The 24292-nt window shown below is 37.6% G+C and overlaps 1 protein-coding gene across 1 annotated transcript in view; it reads left to right on the forward strand.

The window, feature by feature from the left end:
- nmbr (neuromedin B receptor) overlaps window positions 1-17339 on the forward strand; it is a 42368-nt gene extending 25029 nt beyond the window's left edge. Inside the window, exons 4-5 of the mRNA XM_033991094.2 lie at window positions 13145-13383; window positions 17180-17339. Of these exons, the coding sequence (XP_033846985.1) occupies window positions 13145-13383; window positions 17180-17339 (399 nt within the window). The remainder of the gene's footprint in view (window positions 1-13144; window positions 13384-17179) is intronic.
- The last annotated feature ends 6953 nt before the right edge of the window (window positions 17340-24292 follow it).

Genomic DNA, 24292 nt, shown 5'->3' on the forward strand with positions numbered 1-24292 from the left:
AGTTTTATTTTGGGATTCTTTGTTATTCAGGGGACGACCTGCAGTTTGAAAGATGTGGTATTGCTTGGTGTTAAAGGTCTTAGAAGAAGAATGTTTGTTTCTGGTGTAAGCGTCAAAGAGGACAAAGAGACTGAAACATGAAGTCAGAAGGATTTAATGAGTTCCATGCAGGTAAAGTGAACCATGAAGCAACGGACTCTCTGGAAAGGATAGGAACAGACCCCTGACATGTGACTGTTGACAGCTTTTATAGGGTCCCCCAATGTATGTGTGTGTGAGGCGGGTCTTCTTCTGGTCAGCATGGTGATACACATTAAGAAACTTTAGGCAACGTCGAACAAGGCCAGTGTTTTATGACCCTCTCAAAGTGGGAGTCACACATTCCTGAGATAAGGCTTTAACCAAAATGACTAGAACATAGCTGTTGTCTTATTGTCCACGTTGGTCTCCATAGCGTCCTGGTGATCCCCCATGCATTCTATATCCACTGTCGGGAACATGCTATTTACTTTAGCATTAATAAATCAAGATACCAGTTTGGTGTTGTGCTGCACTGCTAGAAAATACCTTACAGTCTTATATTACACAAAACTGACTTGTGGGCTTTAAGTGATGTTATAGTGCTGTTCCCTCCTCAAAAACATATCCGGAGTTGTGTTTTGTTTCATTTACATACGTTTGAGTAAGTTAACAGCTAGCTTTTACCTTTTTGTTTAGTTGGGATTCTCATGAAAGTGTATAGAGGTTAAAGAGACAATGGAACACTTCCTGTATTAACACATGACATCACAAGGTGGAACAAAGTGTTTTCAGTTTGAGAGAAGAACTCAGTCTAAATATGCAGGGTTTGTGTGTTAAACATGTGCAAATGAAACAGAACACAACTCCGGGTATGTTTTTAATGAGGAAACAGCATTATAACATAGATCAGAAAGTAGCATAATATAGGCCCTTTAAATAATAAGGGACTTCTCAATATTACATGTTTCAGTAATCTTTATTGTGTTGCATTCATTGCTCTGAAAATCCCCATTTTTACCTTCCCCTACACCCACTACTCTGCTTTTTAGCGCTTTCAAATTGTATTCAAAAACACTGACAAATTTGATCCTGTCAGTTTAAATATGGAACTTATCGAGAGGGATTACAAAGACATCTGAAAATACATAGAGTTTAACAGCTTCGTGCAGCCATTTAGGCGTTTTTGCTTACTCAACTGTAGCTATCTGTAGGCAGCCCCGTCAGCGTGGTCCAGCAGCACGACCGTTTGTTGTGATGGCATTTAGAGTGACAAAGTGTAAAGGCAGGCAATTATGTCGTGTCACACTGGAAGGCAATGGATAGATCAATATTGTGATTTTAAATTAGCAAAAAGTCTAATCAATTATAATTACCTGAAAAAAGACATTATCTCTTCTTTAAAGGGCCCATATTACGCTACTTTCTGATCTATGTTTTATAATTGTTTCCTCATCACAAACATACCCAGAGTTACGTTTAGTCTCATTCACACATGTTTAACTCTCAAACGGAAAACGCTCTGTTCCACCTTGCGATGTCATCTGGTAATACAGGAAGTGCTCCGCTGTGTTTTTTAAACTCCATACACCTTCACTATAACCATTTGGATAATTTCAGCCCTGGAATTGCCAATCTCCACTGGAATAAAGGTAAAAAAGTAGCTGTTAACTTGAAAATGACTGCTTTATGACGTCACTAGGTGGAACAGAGCGTTCTTGAAGTGTAAGACTTCACTTTTTTCATGATATTATAATTTAACAAGTCATCACCTATTCCGGGGTTATCCTGTGCCTCTATGAACGCTCTTTAAACCATATTTCCGTAACTGTTTTGGTCAGTTCTTACAGCTAGCATAAGCCTTGACCTGACCGTCTTTCCTTGACAGTGCAGACCTCCTGATGGTGATGGTCTTTGTCAGCTGTACCTCCTCCCTCTTTCCTCACCAGTGAATTGGACTGTCAGATTTGATCCACATTTCAGTCACCTCCACTTCCCCAAAAGACATGTTATGACCTGGCCGAACGTCCCAAGGCAGTGCGCTAGACCATAGACGTTATCTGTCAGAAAGCGTTGACCTGCCCGGGTGAGAAACACAGTGGAAGAGCCATGAAATTGAGAGATTCCTTCGGATTATACAAGTGGTTGCACTTTAGGAGAGATTTCACAAAGGTTTTTCAGCTCCGGCTCCGGCTCCATCAACTCAGGCTCCAATTCACTTTACATTGAAAAACTGTTGCTGATCTCTCTGTACCTGCTGATGTCAGACTTGTCACTTTCGTCTTAAAATGTTCGTATTAACCCACTCTACATGACCCTGGTGTTTTTATTTCGCTGTTGTGTCCTTAAATCAAAACATACACATTAATAACAGACAAATGTGGGAAGGAAGGGGCGTTACCTTCAACAACCTCGCTCCTGATTGGCTCTTTGGTTGTTATGATGCTTGTAGTAGGAATTCCAAACATGTTCGCCCCATAACCGCTAATCTCGATCAATGAGCTTCACTAAATCAGAGACAAATGCTACGGGGTATTAAAGCTCCAAAACACACATAATTACCACCATAACTACTGTTTTTCTTTTTTTTTTTCTCATGTTTGAGTTAAATTTATTTTACTCCAGTACAGATATATTGTATGAGAAGCTCTTGGGCTCAAAATAAGTCTGCTGTGTACTAACAACATCTAATTATAATGCTTTTTACTGTCTGATAATCAGGAAATAGACATAACAGTTGTTGTTAGCAAGAAAACTCCACACTGGTCTCTGTAAGTTTGAAACGCGCCGATAAACTCATTGTGGTGAATAATTAGGATACTCAGAAAGTACTAGTACTCTGAAGTAGTTTTGTTTTTCACCTTTTTAAGACAAAAAATCTGATCAAGTCTAGCACCTTTAAGTTGTACTGTGTTGATTTCCCAGCATGTTTTCAGATGGTCCAATCACAGCTGATATATATATAAATTGTGGAGACAGGATATGGTTCCAGACCTTATTTCTTTGTAAAGTATTGTAAAAGTGTGTGGTTTGGAACATCCAGGCAATTTGGTCATGAATTGCTAAGTGACGAGTGAAGTTGTTGCCATTTTTATAGCCCACCATTCACCTCTTGAACGTGTTTGGTAAGTGTTCACCCAGTGCAACAGCTGGCCAGTTCCAGGCTTGCATTTCTCTGTTGTGTCTTTGGGCAAAACACTCGGCAGGAAAGATATTCTGGTGTGATAATCTCCCAAAATCACGCTGACAAAAATGGAAACAGCCAAGTGTTGGACATTTTTTTTAAAAGCCCCTAATTGTTGGTAATTATGGTGGTAATTATGTGTGTTTTGGATCAGTTTTGATGGATGCTGTCAATGCAAGAACAGGAATAAATCACAATTAGGACATTTTTAAACTTGCTTCTAACCGTAGACTGTATTTATAAATAGCTAACCTGCTAGCCACAGCATTCTAATTGGAAGTGAGCATGGGTGCGCTTCTGGCTCCATCGACTCTGGCTCTAATTCACTTTCTGTTGAAAAACTGTAGTCCTTCTTTCCATAACTGCTGGTGTTAGGCTTGTCAATTTGGTCTTAAAATGTTCATATTAATCCACACTAGATGATCCTGGTGTTATTTATTTTGCCATTGTATCCGTAAATCAAGATATGAACATTAATAACAGACAAATCAAGTGCCTTCTTTTCCCGAGGTTGCTCCCATTGGCATTAGCAACAGGGACATTACCTTCAACAGCTTCTCTCTGGATTGGTTCTTTGGTTGCTATGGTACTCAGATACTTTGGTTGCTGTAATTCCAAATATCGAACTCGGCTCCAAATTCCCCCCATAACTTCTAACTGCAATGAGCTTCATTTGCTATGGGTGACGCCACATTCTCTTAGTCCATTTCTTCATACAGTCTATGCTTCTAGTACATAAAATTGATCATATATAATAAAAATAAATAAATACATACATATTAAAACATCAGTAATTCACTTCACCTATCACTGGTCAACTGACAAATATTACCATGTGTTTTATGGGCACATATATATTTACTACTGATAAAAAAAAAAGAAAAAAAGTAGTTTATGTTTAGAGCCGCACACATACTTACTGAGTTTCCTGTCTCTGTCTTTCCGTGTCAAATGTGAGTATTACTCAACTGAGAGTCATTTTTCAGAGAAGGCCAATAACATTGTATTAGAGACAGAATGCTGCCCTCGGGCTGGGGATAAGAGTGATCCTCTGAGCTCAGAAAAACAAAAGGAATAAAAATAAATAAATAAAATGAATGTCTCCTTCAAGGCTGTGTTGTCCAGTTGTATGAATGATTTCAAAGTTATGGCATATGTAGATTCAGTGCTGTTAAGTGGTGTAAAGAATAATACTATAATATTAGTAATCAAACATTTTGTCTTACTCTTGTCAGTGTAAAGTCTTTGGAAATTTAGATTTATGTCCCAGAATATGACAATAACTTTGTGTGAGAGACGATGCTGCCCTGGAGCGACACCTCAAACAATATATGAACAGCACAAGCAATATATCTGTTTGTCTCCTCTGCTAAATGACACGATATGTGCATCAAGAGCAACCAGCCAGAGACGCTAAATGCTAAACCAGGACTAAACCAGGACTAAACCAGGACTAAACCAGGACTAAACCAGGACTAAACCAGGACTAAACCAGAACTAAACCAGGACTAAAGCAAGACTAAAGCAGGACTAAGACAGAACTAAACCAGGACTAAACCAGGACTAAACCAGGACTAAACCAGGACTAACCCAAGACTAAACCAGAACTAAACCAGGACTAAAGCAAGACTAAAGCAGGACTAAGACAGAACTAAACCAGGACTAAACCAGAACTAAACCAATGTTAAACCAGACCTAAAACTAGGACTAAACCAGGACTAAAACCAGGACTCGACCAATACTAAACCAGGACTAAACCAGGACTAAAACAGGACTAGACCTATACTAAACCAGGACTGTAGGTCAGTACCACATATCACCAGCGGTACCTTCTCCATTATTTGAGAATCATCATAAGTGACTGATCAGTTCTGTTAATGAACAAGTTGAAAAGCCAGTTTCACAACTTTTACTTTTACTAGTGAGTCTATTTTTAATAAAAAGTTACAAAAAATGAATACAAATAATCAAGGCTGTATTTCTGAGTTTCAGATGCTGCTGACACATGCTGGAGTTTTCCATTCAAAATAAATCTTTTCATAATCATTTGCTATTGAGGTTTGACATTGAATTTTAAAATTTTATTTCTGAATTATAAAAAAAAAAACAAAAAAAAAAACAAAACAAAAAAACTTACTTCATCTAAAAGTTTGAAAACAAATTCAAATAAATAAATATCTAACTCCCCACATGTGCTGATGGATGGCCTCATGCTCCTGAAATCTTTTGTTTATACTTTGCAGTTAGCCAAACATCTGGTTAGCCAAGACTTTATTTTTCAATTTCACAATCTTGTTTTGTTTCATATACTGTGTTTTTTTTTGCCTGTATATAATAATTTATGGGATGAATGAGAAAACCAGACTTATAAGATAAGATAAGATATGCCTTTATTAGTCCCACAGTGGGGAAATTCCAGGGTAGAGTTATATAGCAGAAGAGACAAACAGATATGACAGTACTGACAGTAGGGTTATATTAACCCTACTATCAGAGTTTTATCCTGAACACTGGGAGGCACTCCACAGAGGTAAATGACACAAAGTAGGTTATTTTACTCCTATTCATGTGACCTAATATGATGCATAGTAGTTATTGATTAAGCGATATTGCATTGTTGTCGCATTGTTATTCCCAACAGACGTCTCAGTAACTATGCTCATTGTTAGCTACGTTAGTCTTGTGGGTCTTCTCCCTTCTATAATTACTGATATATAACAAATACAACACAATTTTTACACTATAAAGTAACCATGTGCCCATTACGGAATAGTTTTTTTTACTAAAGGTATTCAGTTTTGTATAACTAAACACATTTTCAAAGTATTCTCCCCAGTTCTGACTATTCGGACTATTTTGCAATTTCGTGTCCAATTCTACATCTGCTATGACTTACCTCATTGTTAAAAAGTACTCGCGCAAAGTTTGTAAAAGCCAATTTAGCGTGACTGACAGGCAGCACCTAAAGACAATTTACAGTTTACATTCACTTCCAGGAACAGGAGCTTACGCAGTGGAAAAGGGAACGACGTGGAAGTTTTTGTTTGGGTACAATGGCTCATATTTATTCATAGGCCGTGAGCAATGACTGTAACAAATGGTGTTTTCTTTGGGCTCTTGTCTGGTTTAACAATAGGACTGTAGAGTGGTGTCATAGAGCAGGTTTACACTCATTTCTGTAAACATGTGTTGTAACGTATGTAGCTCTACTGTAAATGTACTGCGCTGAGTTAAAACAGGATATTGTCATTGTGGTAGAACAGTGAGAAACAGGAAAAGACGTTTAAAGATGCATTAACGTTTCTGGTGAATGGGCGTCCACCTGCTTGTTTCCATGGAGATTTAATTTCTTGGAGTGTTCAGCGGTATGGCATTATTAAGTTTTAACGGGGAGGGAGATAGTAGTGTTTTTCAGCACAGTAAAAAAACAAAACACAAATATCTTAAAACACTATGTTGGTTAAGTCCACGTAGATTTATGCAGCAATAGAGCGTAACAAGTAAAAGTAGTGAAATACTGTACTTAAGTAGAATTTTTAGGTATCTGCACTTTACTTAAATACATTTTCCCGACGGATACTTTTTACTTTTACTTCACTATATTTGAGAACAGGTATTTGTCCTTTCTACTCCACTACATTTTTGAACTGGACTGAAAAGTAAAAGTATTATTATAGTATTTATTATTGTGTGAGACCTGCTGAAGAGGCTGAGGGTTTATTTAACACAAAAACAAAAAATACACAAATAAAAACACAAAAAAATAATCGAGTCACTTGTTTCTGTTGAACAAAATCCAGTTCAAATCTTTATCAAAGTCACTACATTTGAAGCCTTATAAGACCTCAAAAATCTGCATGAAATACTTTTACTTTTAATGCTTTACAAGCACATGTTTAAACAGGTACTTTAATACTTTTGCTTAAGTAGATTTTTCCTGTGATACTTTTACTTCAGTATTTCTTTGCAATCTGTGTTTTATCTGTACTCTTACTTAAGCAACAGACTGAAATACTTCTTCCACCACTGGATTTATGAAGTACTTACTGCACTCTAGTAGACTTGTGGAGTAATGGTTAACATCTGCAGTTTTATCAACAGAAAATATGACTAAACAGTTGGTGAGTGTGACTTGGCTGCTTTAATAAAGTTTCTGTCCATGTATTTCAACATTATCAGTCTAAAGTTCACCTGCTGTCAGATCAATATTTGGCAAATGAGTTTTTAAAAAGCCTTTTTCAAACTTTAAGGTGAGAGAGTACAGGCAAAACTTACTTTTTCCAACTTTTTATTTTGGTTAGTTTTCTTTCTTTAATGTGAAAACAACAACATCGTCCAATTTTTCCCTACACATTTTTATTGCTATATTTAATCAAATTACATCCATAGATTTATATGGGGCATTGCAGTTTCAAATGATGTTTTTTCAAAATTCATTTTTATCCTATATAAATATAAATATCACTGCTCACACCTACATACACCAAACTTTCTAGTACTTAACAAAGGTTTAAGAAGCCGTTTGGATGGATTAGTCGATATATGACATTTTGCTGCTCAGGCTCATCCTTCTTCGTGGACTCAGCCTTATATTTATCTGAAGGGAGGAGTTAATTACACTGAAAGTAACACATCTGTTTGTTTACAGTTTCTGTTTGTATGCTAGGTCTATTGAGCTACACTAAGCATGAGCTGTGCCTGAGTCATTTAGCATATTCATTCAGGCTCTAATGGGTGCTCTCAGCTTATTTGCACACTGACTATCACTGTTGTTTTCCTTGATTGCCGGTGGACACTGCCTTGTTTTGATGTAGGTCCTCAAATCTAGATCAAAACAAGGCAGTGTCCACCAGCAATCTGACCAGAACTGAAGAAGCTGCTTGGATGAGCGGTAAAACTTCAGTCTGAAACTTTTGTCCAGTTGATAGAATTGACTTTTTCTTTTTGCTATGGATCATATCTAGATGACTCAGGGATTATACAGATGTAATTTAAAAGTAGTAAGGCAAAATTAGATCCTTACTATTTTCAGTAAGATTTGATTTACCCAAATAAGATATACAAAATAAATAAATAAATAAAAATGTATGTAATATGTCAATGAAGTCAAGCAAGAAATCTGAACCTGTTTATGTATATATATATAAAAAAAAAACATTAATTGATGAAAACTTGCAATACTTTTTTTTTTTTTTTTTTTTTTTTTTTTTTTTTACACAAATGCAAGTAAACCTCTAACTGTAAATGTAAAATGTGTCCTTATTCACCCGCACCTCACCTTAATAGTTTAATCCCCCCTCTCCCTGTACTCCACATTGGGACGTGTGTTCTGAAGGTGTAATCATAACTTCAAAGCCAACACAGATTTATAGAGCTGGGAGCTGTCTCTCTCTCTCTCTCTGAGCTTTCAGAGGGACATGGAGAGGCAGAGATGAAGGGCAGTGGACCAAAGGTGTGTGTGAATGAACTGAACCAGGTGTGGACTTCAAAACTCCCCATTATCTACAGAAGGGTCCTGTTAGGAGGAGCAGAGTTCAGCACCGGGCAGGCGGACAGCGACATATTACGCTCTAAAAAAGGGGGTATGTACAGTATAATGTATAGGAACTGGAGGAAGTGAAAGTATAGTGCAAAATACTTTACTTAGAACAGATCATTTTTGGAGTCGTTTATTTTTTTGATTAAGATGGGAGCAGGTAAGATAATATTTCGTGTAAGCAGAAAAAAACAGAACAATATTGGTAATAGATATTTGATAAAACCTCAAAGAAAGTAATTGGCAAAGACAAAAATACACAGAGACCTTGTTGGATGTGGAAACAGCTGCTTGTGAATATATCCAGAGAAGATCAGGCCTTTTAATAGTCAGGTTCAACATTTACGGATTGTCCTTTTGAATATTTCTCCTTAAAATACAAGGAGCTGGCTTCTGCTCCTATCTCAGGTTCTGCAAATTCAGAGTCCTCATTATTCCTTGAAAGCAGCTGTGTTCGATTTTCTTTTTTCTTGTAATTTGTCTTGCCCCACAGGTATATTCAAAGCAGGACATGGGGTTTTCAATGTCTTATTCATTTGTGTATTTTCAAGAATTTTTATCCCCGAACCAGGAAGTAACGCTGCCTCGCTGTTAGATGTTGTTTTCGTTTTGTTTTTACTATAATCTGCCTCTACGCTCTGCCCTCTGAAAGCTGTGACAAGCGCTCCTAAACTCATTACGCTGAATAGGATGCTAGGAATTGGTTTGGAAAGTGAGGAATAATTGCAAATAATAGAATAAAACCTTTTTTCTTGTTTTGAAGACAGTCAAAATCAGGTACAAGAAGTCCAGTCCTGCCTTTTATCTCTTTATAAAAATAAATACAGAGTCTAGACAGCACTTTAAAAACTTTCAAAAGTGTTCTTTTGCATACTAAAACCCTCCACAGATAAATGTATTGTTTATTGAGCCATGTGGACATCAAAATGCCTAATGCAATTTTTCAAGCCTCATTCGCATCGTTGCCTTTTAGAGCACTGTCATTACACGCAATTATCCAGGCCATTATTCCAACGGTTCCCAACATCCACAGTCAGAAAACTTTGTAGTATTATGATTAAACTAAGGAAAAAAATAAATGTAAGACTATTCAGAAAAAAGAAGATCAAAGTGAGTTTAACCTTCAAGTTACATATAAGTAATAGGAATCTTGTTGACAGTTGAAACTAGCACTCTCATTATACCTCATTGTACTTGAGCAGAACGGCAAATATGATCACATTTTTGTGTCCATCCAAAATCCATCAGAGCCTTTTCATGAAACATTCTGTGGATCATCATAATAATAATAATGATAATGGTTTTTGGCACATTTCTCTCACATAAATGCACAATTTCTGATCTGATGTCCCAGAAATAAAGCCAAACTTAGCCAATGAGAGAGTATTTGTTGAAATCTTAGTTAAGTAATATACTTATGCATCTACTTGCTATACTTTTCTGGTCATGTCTGCTGCATGGTTGAGGTTGTTGCTTGCTTGGATGTTCCATAGTATGGCATTAAACGTATCTATCTTGCGTTCGTTCGAGCTGGATCGCATCTTCACAAATCTGACCTGTGACTTGACTGGACAGCATCACCGGCTTGTCTCCATGGAAGTCGATACGTTAAATGCAGAATGTGGAATACTGCAGGCAATGCAGTAACATCACCATGACGACATATAGGTAACATAAAAGTTACACAGTGCATCTTTAAACGTAAACCATGAATACTGCCTGTTGGGTTGGGGTTGGGTTGAGCAGGGCTTGACTGTTTTTATAAGACTGAAGAGTGTGTTTTGTCAGATTTTTCACTTTTCTTAAATGTGAGAGTGCCTCTTCACTTCAGGTGTTGTTGCGTCTCCATTGATTCTAATGTTTTCTGTCAGCTCCAGTTCCCATGAGCCTTTGCGAGTGCCCTGAGAATCGGCTGTGGATTCTTTATTGACAGAACGCAATGCTGAGACATTGAGTAGCTCCGGGCGACAGATGTGGGCACTACAGAGGTTAAATCAGATTTACTTTGGCACTTTGAATTGTGCTTTTGGCTTTTATTATTCTTTGGATTGTTTCTGCCTCTGTTGTCAAATTATTGTTAAAGAAGAACTAAGGTGCTTGTGTCTGCTACGTATATAGTTGTAATCTGTGGCACCTGTGGATCATTGTTATAATTTGCACATTTGAAATCATAATATTCTTCAAAAATGAGATAATAAAAGAAACAAGTCCACTAAATTCTAACTTCCGTGCGAGAAAACTGCTGTGTGCAATTGGAGCTGATGTTGCTTCAAACGTCATCACAACAAAAAAAAACATGTAGATGTTGGAACGTCCGATGGACAGCTGCAGATCACAATCGATTTTTTTTTTTTTTTTTTCATTTTTACCAAAGTGACAACGCAACGCTGCCGAACCCTATGCATATAATCGATTAAGAAAATAAAATTGGAGAGCGAAGTAAGAGCAGTTGCCGTACACTGGTGGAGGTGAACACGGGAGTTGACCTGCAATATGGCGTATTCAAAATAAACGATTAAAGATGCACGAATCACTCCAAATACAAGTTCGGGAGAGAAAATAGTTGAGGAAAACATGGTTAAAAATTCTGAAAAGTTGATTTTAAGTTACTGAAAAATAAACCAGAAATGTTAAAATGTCTATATAGCTTACTTCTTTAATCATAATAGTAGAAAAATTTGTAGGTATTTCTTCAAAACAACTTAGACCCTGTTCGTGCATGGCATTGACAAGGCGGTTGTTCCTGTGACCTTAACGTATATAGAACCTTTTTTAGTGTTTGTTGACAATGATTCAAAAAGCAAGCACCTTCTCAAAATAGCCTCGTGGGGTTTTCTGCTGTTGTGAATCTAAAGGAAAAGACCAGTGAAAGCAGACGATGGAGGAGGGTGCCTGCCACCCACACGCAGAGGTCAGAGAGAGTGAAGTGAAGGGCCATGCCGGTCAGACGTTTCATGCTTATGTCCGGCTGAGTGCTTGTACTGCAGCAGACCACAGCATACTGACAAATATGACCTTTAGAACGTACAGATACTTCACAAGAGTATGGGCGGATGGACGTAGTGCGTGATGATGGAAAAATGGTAGGTTACATACAATACAGTCATACAAGCGAAAGTGAACCTTAACCTAGTAATGCTCATACCTGTTTGAATTATTCATGAAATGCTGCAATCTACAGAGTCTGGTTGCATACTGCATTATAATCATAACAAATGCATACAAAAAACTCATTCATGTGTCTAAAATATTTGGTATAAACTTACTACTACTGCTATACCCCAACCCCCTTTACTATGTTATGTTTTTTTGTTTTTTTCTTTTAAGTGATGATTCCAGGAATGTTTTTTATTCTGTGTTAGAATTTTGTATTTACCATAAATTCTGGACTATAAATTGGACTTTTTTTTCATAGTTTGTCCGGGGGTACAACTTACACTCAGATACGACTTATATATGCAGAATATAAGTCATTATTATGCATTTTTTGGCTGGTGCGACTTATATTCTGGAACAACTTACAGTCAAAAAAATACGGACTATAAGTCGTATTTATCCATTTACATATATCTTGATTTATTTCCTCTTGTGGATCAATAATGCTGTGGAAGTTGCGCTGTATATATTACACTTTATTGTTAGAGAAATTTATGTGCTCTACTGAGGGCTCAGTACTTGTTCTTGACCTAGATCATCAGTGGTATAATACTCCCTACAACAGAAGCATAGCTAAACGATAACACATTTGAAGTGTGATATATAAAGTAAATATGGACGATAAACGATAATACTGAAACCAAACCATAAAGTATTCTTAATTTACAATATTGTTAAAAAAAGTTTGTGTCTATAATGAGTCATAGAAGTTCATAAATCAACACTCTACAGCTCAAATCTCATTGCAGTACAGAAAAATAACCAATCTTTTCCCCACTGGTGCAAAGAAAAAGTAAAAAAAGTACTGACCCCCAAACACTATGGTTCCATCTGTCATGTATTGAACAATAAGTCGATATAGTATTCATTTCATCGTGACACACCTAGACTGGACTAGACCTGTAAAAAGCAACTTAAGACTCATCTCTGTAAACAAGCATTTTATCTCAGTCTTTAGTTTCGTTCATTTTATCGTGTCTATTGCTATTATATTTGTACTTTTTACTATTTTTATTGTCATCTGTGAAGCATTTTCTGATGTTGGTTTGTAAAAATCGCTGTTTAAATACATTTTACATTTAGCAGCAGCGAGTCCAATGGGGGAAAGAAAGAAAATATCTTCCATTAAGTTTCATTTTTTCACCAGTTTCAAAAGAAGGTGAAAATCTATAAATAAACAAGATTGCAATGTACACTTCTCACTTAGATCAAAGCCTTTTCAGCTCTACTTTCCTGTCCTGTACTTCCAGATGGAGACCCGGAAGCGTCTGGCTAAGATAGTGCTTGTATTTGTGGGACTATTCGCTCTGTGTTGGTTCCCGAATCACGTACTGTACATGTACCGCTCCTTCCACTACCACCAGACAGATCTGTCCCTGGCCCACCTGGTCATCACGCTGCTCGCCCGGGTGCTCAGTTTCTCCTCCTCCTGTGTCAACCCCTTCGCCCTCTACCTGCTGAGCGAGAGCTTCAGGCGTCACTTCAACAGGTGGGATTAGAGGTTACTTTTCTGTTTGTAAAATTCATGTGTACTCTAGGCTGTATGCAACACAAAGGAAGTGATTACATTAAGATATATGATCTCCAGTGTAGTTTAAAGTCACAGTGTACACATTTTTAGGCTTGTTTCCATGGAAATGTGTTTCTTTGGCTATAATATTTCACAGTATGACAAAAAAACTTCTGTCTCCCTGAAGAATGTTCTGAAGTATGGTTTTAATTTTCTATTTCCATAACACTTTAGCTTTACTACGACTGTGTCCGAATGTCCACCCTAAGCCCCTAAACTCTCATTCACTACATAGCCCTGCACTCTTTTCTTTTTAATTATTGTTTACCTTTTATTGCAAATGACCTTTCAGAAACAAAATTATTTATACACAGATGATAAATATGAAAAAATGAACATTTAATTTGTGGTTTTGATTATCACAATAAAAGAACTTCACTGAGATTTTCAAAATTATTCACCTCAGAAGGCAAACAAATAAAAAAACTGAGACTGAAACTGAGATCTGGACTGTAGTAAATAGGCCCGGTCTGGCTCAAAGATGGTGGTTTGGATGTGCAAAACGTCACGCAGGTCAGTCAGCCTTGTCCTTGCACGGTTCTTGTTAAAGTTCATAACCGAGAACCAAACAAACTCAGCATTTTCTTAGGAAATGTTCGAATTTCTTTAAACTGGTCTTTATCTAATTGGCGATAAAAGCCAGCGAGAGCGCGACCTCGGGGCACGGCCCAGATCTGCTGCCATCTTCTGGTGAAATATAATATTGCTTGTACATGTGTATTTTACATTGTTCAACGGTGCAACGGGCCACACATAATTATTTTTATTCCAGAGGCTGCGGGCCAGTGGAAATTTGTACACGGGCCGCAATTGGCCCCTGGGCCGGACTTTGTGTATGCCTGATTTAGCTGAATATATAGTGCACTCATTCACAGAGCGATTCAGGCACGCTCACTACATCTGGATCATGTGACTCTGGCATCAGCGCGAAAAAAGTCAGCTAAACTTAAATAAAACTTAATTTCTGTCACAAATGTTTATGGACTAATAATAATCATACACATTTTTGTCAATGAATCTCACACTAAGCCTAAGATAGTGTTGAGGATGAGTCAGTACATGCCTATCAATAAGTCATTACCCTGCTTGATTATTTGATTAGATTATAGATGTAGAATATGTTGTACATGTCCTGAACATATATCTGCGTCTGTCACTCAGCTGTAAACAAGTCCTCGTCTTCACATGAGCACTGGTACAATAATGAACTATAGCAATACAATGACAAACTATGGCAGTGGTTATGCAGAATAGCTAAGCATAGTTATTTTTCCTAACAGTAAGCCAAGGCCAAGCTAAGGTAAGCGCCTAATGCTAGCAACTTGACACAGCAAAGGTTAATTTAAGAGTGGTTTATTCATAATCAGGGATGAACAGTGCACTTGTATCTGCTTTCATTCAGTCGTGTTGTGTCCTTTTAAAAACCTGTCGCCACGCTGTTGTCTTTCCAACTCTCGCAATGCATTCTGGTCTATATTGGCCAGTTCAGTAACCGCCGATACCCACTACTTTTCAAGGTGCATTGTGGGAAATTCTGAGTACTACATTTGCACACCACTAAAAATGACATCGCCCTTAAATGGAGAATAGTGTGGACATTTGGACACAGTGTTTTTAAAGGGTCAAACATGTCAGGAATCTCTCCATTGTACTTAATAAAAAACAGGGACCTAATGTTCCCACGAAGATAGAAATTGACATTTTTATCAGCTCTGCATATTAAACTTAATTAGTTGCATAATTTATTGGTTAAAAAGCTGAACAAAATTTACTTTTGACTAAGCACTTAATATCAGTGCATTATCAGGTTGTTGATAACCTTTTCATAATCCACTCTTTTCAGTTATAATATGTTGAATGGTCACAACAAATACTTTTACTTGCATTTTCTAAGCACAACTTTCACCAACATCAGTCTAGCATCGTGTAGTCCCTTCCTTTCCATCTGGTCATACCTGGTGAACACGGTATAATCCTTTATACTGTGACTTTTATTATTCCTCAGCCAGGACCACTGGACGGAGCATGCAGAGAAAATAAAAGAGCTTTGGGAAACACATCGCAACATCTCAGTGTTTCTTATTGTTTTTGTTGACTTTGCAACTTTGGAAAAAAACAAGGACATCCTCAAACAAGAGCCGCCTCACTGATGTGGATATTATTCAGAGCATGTTCAAGACTCCGCTTTTGCATTTGACTTGATTTTACAGTTTATTCTTTATTTTTTGTGTTCATGATAAACGTGTACTTAATTTCAAAATATTCATCACCCTTCAAATCCTTAACCATGCATTATGTAGCTTTTGTGGTGGAAGGTCAACCATCCACCATCTGCTTTTCTTCATTAAAATGTTATTGTTTTTCTTCTGATGTTCTCTGGGACGGCACTGAACTTCTCTATCTCCATGGAAACAAGGAAGTAATGCCACCAGGCCAAGTTTCAGATTTTTTGGACCAATAAAAAAGATGGGCTTAAATAATTCTGAACTTTAATGCCATATTGTGGGACATTCTAGGCAAAGCAATCACATCTCTTCAGGTAGACAATCAGGTGACGGACCCTTCACCAGAAAATGTAATTATATTTTGCATTGTTTTAGCTGCCAGAGAATTTAACTTTATTTTTTTGCTTTACTAAAGAATTTTTTTTTTTTTTTTTTTTAAATACATTGAGGGAAATAAGTATGTAGTCAAAATCCCTCCTGCAGTGTGTGCAAACCTGGTAAAAAACTACAGCAAACGGTTGACCTCTGTAATTACAAACAAAGGCTACTGTTCCAAATATTAACATTGATTTTCTCAGGTGTTCGAATACTTATTTGCAGCAGAAACATACTAATTAATTATTTTAAAAATCATACAATGTGATTTCCAGATTTTTTGTAGATTGCCTCTCACAGTGGACATGCACCTAAGATAAAAATGTCAGAACCCTCCATGATTTCTAAGTGGGAGAACTTGCAAAATCACAGGGTGTTCAAATATTCTTTGCCTCACTATACATGCTTCTTTACTTTGAATGGGCTGGACTCTCCACAAACCTGTTTCAACTGGAGGAGGGCCTCTTCCTGTTTATTTCCATAGAAAAGTGGTTCTTCTGGCTATAATATTCCACAATATGGCATAAAACGCACCTATGTCCATGGAGAATGTTCCAAAATATGGTTTTAACAGAGGCGGCACCAGACATTATTGGTTGGAAGAGTTAAGAGGGTGCTGCAGTTTTCAATGTGGGTGCTTAATTTAGAACCTTTTAAACAATGGATTAATTAATTTAGACCCTTTTAACAAATTGAGCTTCTTTACCATGTTGGTGTCACAGTTTTAAACAAGTTAGCCCCTGTAGTTATTTATACAACCTAATATGTATTTTTTTTTTTGTCATTTTGAACACTCTCTGGTTGCCATTTGAACATCTATAACCAAAATTGGATGTGCTATGAAAGTGAAAAACCTTTTGGGGGAGCTATAGGGGAGCATTGTCCATTCTAGGGGAGGCTAGGACCCTCCTCACAACCCGGGCCTCCCCTAGTTTTAACTTTCTATTTCCACTGAATCATGCAGTTGACTTTCCACCTCCAAAAAGTTACACACTACCACTTTGTTGCACACATTCCCCAGTATTTCTGCGACAGAGTTAAACGAAGCACTGCTATGAAACAACACACAGGTCTGGAACTCATTATTTTACTCATTTTATCTACGTCCTTTGCAGTCAGCTGAAGTGCGGTCGCGGCTCCCGTCCGGAACGCCAACCGAGCTACCTCCACAGCACCTCCCACATCCGACTCACCTCCATCAAGAAGACCGCCCCCACCGCCGCCATTGTCGCCCCGTCTGCTAACGGCGCTCATAGACAAGAGGTGGCGCTATAATGATAAGATACTTTCACTCAAAACTTTTTCTACTACAGCCATCGACATACAACGAGACCTCCAAACATGAATTACCAACACGTGTACATAGGGGTTAATGGAAACTTTCTTGTCCTGTAAGAAAAATTTGGACTCTGGACTAGATTGGGAGTAGCTAGCAAGAGGATTGGACGATCTTGCATGTTTAAGATTGGCGAAGAAACCATTTGGATCTTTGCCACTGACTTCTATGAAAAAGAACAATGACATTGCATCAGGTCGGATTTCAACAAACTCAAAGTGCCTGACAATTCATATGACAGCACCTTCACTTTATTTATGCTCAATACTGCAGTTACGACGCATTCAGCTGGATATATTATCGACCTTTGGAATCCTTTCAGCATGAGGGCATGGCTAAACATTGCCACAGATTGCTGGTAATTTGCAGAACAAGCCTTTTTATTTTGGGACTCCACAGATTCGCGTAAGAGCGACCAAGGACAAGTACTGTGCCATTTTTAACGCAGTGGAAAGTTTAAATGAAATATATAAAGAGGAAACAGTGATACAGTGCGATGTTGAGTCAAAAATGTTTGCGCTTACAGAAAAGATGTTTGCTATGTTTGAATTGTGGCTCATTAAACTGTGTAGAGAAAAGAAATCTTATTTTTGTTGAATCTAGTGAATATTTTCACTATCTGTAAGCCTGGTTTATGTCACTTTTCAAGAGCGTGTTTAAAAATCTTTGTACACTGAAAAGCATGAAACAAAATGTACTACAAGGAGATACTGCAAGGAAAGAGAGAGAGGTTGAAGAAGTCTTGATTATACTATGTTGGACCTCTTGAACTGTCTTTCATGTATGCTATTCATCAGATAATTGGAAATATCAAACCCCTGGGCGTGCGGCACATATTTCAGAAAACTTTAAGGAGCTGCACCAGATTTTTCTGTCTTAAAAATGTGAAAAACATAACATAATAAGTTTTGCCTCAATACTTTATGCATTCCTAGCATCCTAACTATTCACCATGATGAGTTTATAAGAGCGTTTCAGAGATTTCAAAGGTTACATCAGAGTTTGGCATGTTAACAGTGGACTTCCTGATTCTTTGTGCAGGGATAAAACTGATTTTCCTCAACTACACTGAATTACAAAATCTGGTACAGCTACTTTGAAAGAAGTCTGTGTAATCCCTCAGTCGTCCAGGTCTGATCCACAACAAAAGCTGAAGTTAAATCTGTCAACTGGACAAAACGTTGTAGGAGTGAAGACGTTTCGCTGACCAGAACTGAAGAAATGGCTTGGATGAGCAGCAAAATGTTTTCACTCCTACAACGGTTTGTCCAGTTGACACTTTGAATTACCAAATTATTCTGAGATGCATCAATACCACAATATACTATACACCTACAGCAGAATAAAAAAAGTTTGGGAGTTAAGTCCGCAATGTTCTTATTCAGGAGACAGGCGAACCACTCCGCTACTGCTAAAAAGTCAGGACAAACCACTCTACTCCTTGTTTGAAACTGAACCTTCAGTCTCTTTAACGTCTTGGCTAAAACAGGCTGTACTGCTGTGGCCTCACATCAAATATCTATGTAAAAAAAAAAACCTCAAGTATGACTATAATATATTCTCACAGGCCCAATCACTCTTCAATGAATTACTCGTAAACCTGCTTTATTGATGTCACAGAAACCCTCAAAATTTGAATAAAATTGACTCAAAATAATCACACCCACTCACTCATTTAAATCCTCAAATAAGTGGCTTTGGAATCCCCTTGTTGCTTTTGGTTGTTTATGCTCAACAACAGATTAACAGTGTATTTTATGTGAAGTGGTCTGTAATACAAAATGTCTCTGTGGATGGTACGCTTCAAAAGGATTATTTAGTCTGAGGGATAAGTGTTTTTTCCAAATTTTAAAAAGAAAACACAAAAAGAACACCATTACGCTAACTTAGTCTGGTCTTGCTGTATTTGGTATAAGGTGGGCTATGGTGGCTTACACTAAACAAGGCTGAGCGATATCATTCTCCCCCTAATTTCTTTTCCAAAACAAATACATATGACTTTTAATATTCTATAGTCCGTAGCCCACTTTGTACATTCAGTTACTAGCATAGACATCAATACAAGTGAGTCAGTGCCATTGAACCCACACAGTTACGTGTATGCGAGTGGGAACATTACTTTCATTTCCTGCAGAGTGATCCTGAGCTTATCCTATATCTGATTTTTCCCATGTGTTCGAGTAAAAATTGTCATCCCCCAGTATAGATATATTGTATAAGCAGCTCTTGAGGTCAAATATGTCTACTGCGTGCTGTCTGCATGTAATTATGATGCACTTTATTGTCCAAAAATCAGGAATCGCATGTTAGCGTTACTGTGATGGCAAAATTCCGCTCTGATCTTCGAGAGTTGTGAAAATCGCTTATAAAGTCATCGATGTGAATAATTAACATGCTCAGGATGCATGAGGTAAGTGAGGAATAACTTTGGATTACTGCAAACTGTTTAAAAGGAACTATTTCAGTTTTTTAAGATTTTAAGACAGCAAAAATCACGTTTAGGGACTTTGACTCAAACCTTAACTTAACCTAAATTAACCAATATCTTAACTTTGAACCATTGATTTACTTGATCTGATATTTGGTCCCAACAAAGCAAGATCCTCATGAAGTGTATACAGACCACAGTCCTCACAATGTCATCACAACAATCCCACAAAAAATCTATGTTTTTCTCTAAAACTGGAACTCAAACGGCCACAAGATTGATCAATATGCCCCAAGTTGATTATTGTGAATTTGTTTACAGTGCCACTAGACACTTCAATTTGCTGAAGAAAGTGCCTATCTCCTCGGTGCAAACGCTGTTGTTCTTTCCAATCTGCCTACACTACATTATGTCACTCTGTCAATACACAATGAAAGGCCTCCTTCGTAATCACCAAAATGTTTTCTGTACCAGCCCATATTGTTTGTCCACATAATAGGATTGGATTCAGGGGCATAAGGGGGCTTGAGTATTTACAGAAATGATTAAATTTAAAAGTTAAATTCTCCAAATTCTGGCTTTAGAGTGGAAATAAGCACTAAATCAACTATTTTTTACTACTAAACTGTCTATATGGTGTTTTTGTAGCAGTCCTTTTTTGGAAATTTTAGTACAAACTAGGTAAATCTGCAGCTTTGTGTTCAAAAACGGAGTGTGCGCTGCCTCCGAAGACCGCTACACTTTCAAGTACTATGTGACATCACCCAGGACGCTTGTTTACCCCTCCAGGTACTTCCCAGGTTTGCAGCTCTACTTGCAATGTGGTTGTGGGCGGATTTTAGGTGTTTAAAAGTTTGGCCACACCCCTGAATAGACTTCTGCTGGGTTTTGGTTGACAGGAGATTGCTGTAAATTTAAAAGTACAAGTATATGTTGCCATTTTAACCACAATAATATTTTGTTTTGGGGTTTTTGTGTGTGTGTGTGTATTCTGTTTACAGTACTTCCTCACAAATATGTTCCGCTCCCATGCAGAGCCACTATCAAAATCTGTCATTTTGTTTTCTTTCTTTCTTTTCAATGTAATGACTGGACATTTTCTTGTAAACACGGGCTGTCAGTGCAGGCTCTTAGTGGTTCAAGTACCCAGGCCATTATTTGAAATTGCAGGTGGGCGTTTAGTGAAAGCGGTGCTATATATGCCAACAGAGTGAAGGGGTAACAGCGGGGGGCCAGACAGGTGTCTCCAGACCCAAATAGCTTATCTCTGTCATTAAGCCCAACAACAAAAGTCAAACATTTATTTTCTTGTCTTATTTTGCTGACACATCCATTAAAAGTCCATCACAAAGTTTGATCTCACAACAGGGAAGATATTCATTAGCCTTTAACCACAATTAAGCTATAATGGCTTTTTGCATTATTAGTGCATTAGACAGAAGCATTAACAGGACTGGTGCTTTAGGCTTAATACTGAAAGGTGCTTTGATGCTACTTGTATTTAACATGTAACTTGAAATTGGGTTTAAATCAGTCACGTTTCTTCAGACCTGAAAATGTTTGGCCCCACTGCACCATGTCATTAGGTGGTACCTTTAAAGAGAAATTTTTTTTTATTATATTTTTATTATAATCTAGGTTTGAGTGCTCAGAAAATCAAATTTCACCCACCCCTATCTCCACCCACTGCTTGGTACTTGCATTTGTGAATTTTATCTATGTGACCTACAGAGCTCAAACATGTCTTGTTAATAGATTCTTCTTTCAGACCAAGGTTTAATTTGTTTTCATACCTGTCAGTTTCGACTGCTCACTAGCACTCTTCCTCAGAGTGGTCACATGATGTTACTGTGACGGGTGGTGCTGTCTTCCTACCGGTGGAGGCAGGACACATTTTATATTGTATTGTATTTCTCACCTGCTCAGGGACTACAGATGGAAACTAGCTTCAGCTATAATCTGGTGTAAAGCATCTTTAATGTTTTTGCACATTGTCCCTGTCAAATAAACTAATAAAGAAGAAAGAAAAAAAAAAAGAAGAAGGACGACAGCGCCATCTGTAGTCCGACTTCTTCAGGGCAGTATCCCAGGTGTGTGAGTGGAAAAAGGCCCCCTCGTCCCGGTTTACAGTCCCACGGGCATGTTTCCATATTTCAATTGTGTTCTTAATCTAGTGTTGATGTTTGTTGTCCTCTGTCCCAGTGATGTTTACAAAAAGCTAAATTGTGGTCTGAAAAAATAATCTATTAAAATAAATTAATGGAAGACCAGATCAAACTGATTGGACAAATGTATTGTAGCCATTAATAAAACACATACAGTAGATGGACATTCCCTACTTGCCATGGTGAACTGGACTGTGAAGAGTTGGGTATCAGTTCTGCAGTTATGAACATGAATCAATATTTGGATTTATGAGCAAAATATCAGATCTTAATATGTTACATTTTAATACAAAATACCCTAAATGGCACCATATGTCTTCTTTGATATTCCTACACCTTCAGTATTTTTCAGTGCTATTCTTCAATAAGCTCTACACATTTCCATTAAAAACAAATGAGATTGTGAGAAGGGCAACCCCACACCTCTTCTTCTCTAATTAGAATGAAACTGAAATTGAAGCTTGCATTAGTCCATCACATTACACTATTGGTTACTGCAGTGGGTCTGTCTCCGGAGAAAACTCTTAATGGAATAAAACTTCTCAGGGAAAGAGCAATAGTGTAATGGGGAGAAATATATTGACTTAAATAGCTGTGGATTTGAAAATGAGGAATCCCATAATGTGCATATTAACTTGTGAATTAGGCTAATGGTTTAACTGTAATTGAGATATCAGGTTTCCAGCCGTGGAAACCATAAGCCTTTTTAAGTTATTTATTCATTTCTAGTATATATCCTTTGGCAGCACCACATTTTTGTCTCTCAAAGCAATGTTTCTTTCCTTGTGGAGGGTCCGCCATCTGCTTGTCTCCATGGAGATGTTACTGCTTTGTCTGGAATGTTTCTCAGTAAGGCATTAAACTTTGCCAAGTAAGTGGCACAACCAAGTCAATTACACGTCAGGTCTATGAAGAGGCATTTGAAGGTATTCTGAGCAATAAAAGCACCTCTAATTCAATAAATACATGGAACATATAATGCCATTCTATGAAACATCACACCTGCTTGTCCAAGCCTGATCTCGTCAGATCTCAGAAAATAAGCAAGGCTGGGCCTGGTTAGTAGGTGGAGAGGAGACTGCTGGGAATACCAGGTGCCACAGTGCATTATACCCAAATTTCCTAGTATACATGTGGTGTGTGCATGACTGTTGGTAATGGTCGGACGGGTGGGGGATGGCGCAGATTGGCAGCGTCACTTCTGTCAGTCTACTCCAGGGCAGCTGTGGCTGCAGCAGTATTTTGCCAAGGTCGAGTGTGGACTGAATGAAGAATGCACTGTAAAGCACTTTAGGTGTCTTGAAAGGTGGTATATAAATCCAATGGCTAATTAATTAATTAAAACAATAACATCTCCACGGAAACAAAAAGGTGGCGGACCCCCCACCAAAAAGTTACATATTGCACCCTGAGACATTAGGAAACAATCAAGAACCAAAAGATCTCACCATATTGACCTATTCAAAAAGTGCCACACCAACTAACAAAACAGTTGCTTTTGCTACAACTTTTATCCATCATTTTATTTCAAATTGTGTATTCCTTGTGTTCATCCAGCCATAAAATATATTCTGTCATATCAACATGCTAGTCAGTGCCTGTTTGAAACTATTATGTCAGCATTTCTTGTATTTGCCAGTGCAGCAGTCACAAAGGGCAGAGACATGGGACCGAAGCCAATGCAATTTAGTAGTTTAATTGGCCTGGATCAAAAAGTGCCTTTCATTACAAAGAAAACTCAAGGACAATGAATCATGAGCTGAATGACAACAAGTTTAAAAAATACATTGAACTGACAAAGTTAAAACAAAAGAACTTTTGAACTGAAGTAACTGAATGGTTGAGCTGTGTTGAATCTGTGGTCACATATCACTGTACAGTATTTAGTGTTTGATTTTCTGTTGGTATTGCAGTCTTTGTACTATGCTTTGCTGAAAATGAGTTGTGCATTCTTGATGCTTTGAAGCTGAATATTTAGAATGTGAATTTGCCACATGGATGAGTATCGTACTGTGTCCTTAATAAAGTGCAATCACCAATTTACATACTTGTGTCGAACATATTTTCCCTTAAGGTAGATTGTCAAATTGTATGCAAACCTGATTTCATTGGTGAGCATCATTAAAGGTGTACTATGTAACTTTTCAGGTGGGGGGTCCATTACTTTTTTGTCTTCTCAGAGATCTTATTGCATTTTTTTTTAATGACATATGTTTTTTATTATCAAAACTACATTGAAAAGCATTGTTACTATGAGCCGGTTCACCTCTTCACAGATCTGAACTGTAACTTGGTCTAG

Source organism: Periophthalmus magnuspinnatus, chromosome 24 (assembly GCF_009829125.3).
Source record: "Periophthalmus magnuspinnatus isolate fPerMag1 chromosome 24, fPerMag1.2.pri, whole genome shotgun sequence".
In the NCBI taxonomy this organism is placed as follows: Eukaryota; Metazoa; Chordata; class Actinopteri; order Gobiiformes; family Gobiidae; genus Periophthalmus; species Periophthalmus magnuspinnatus.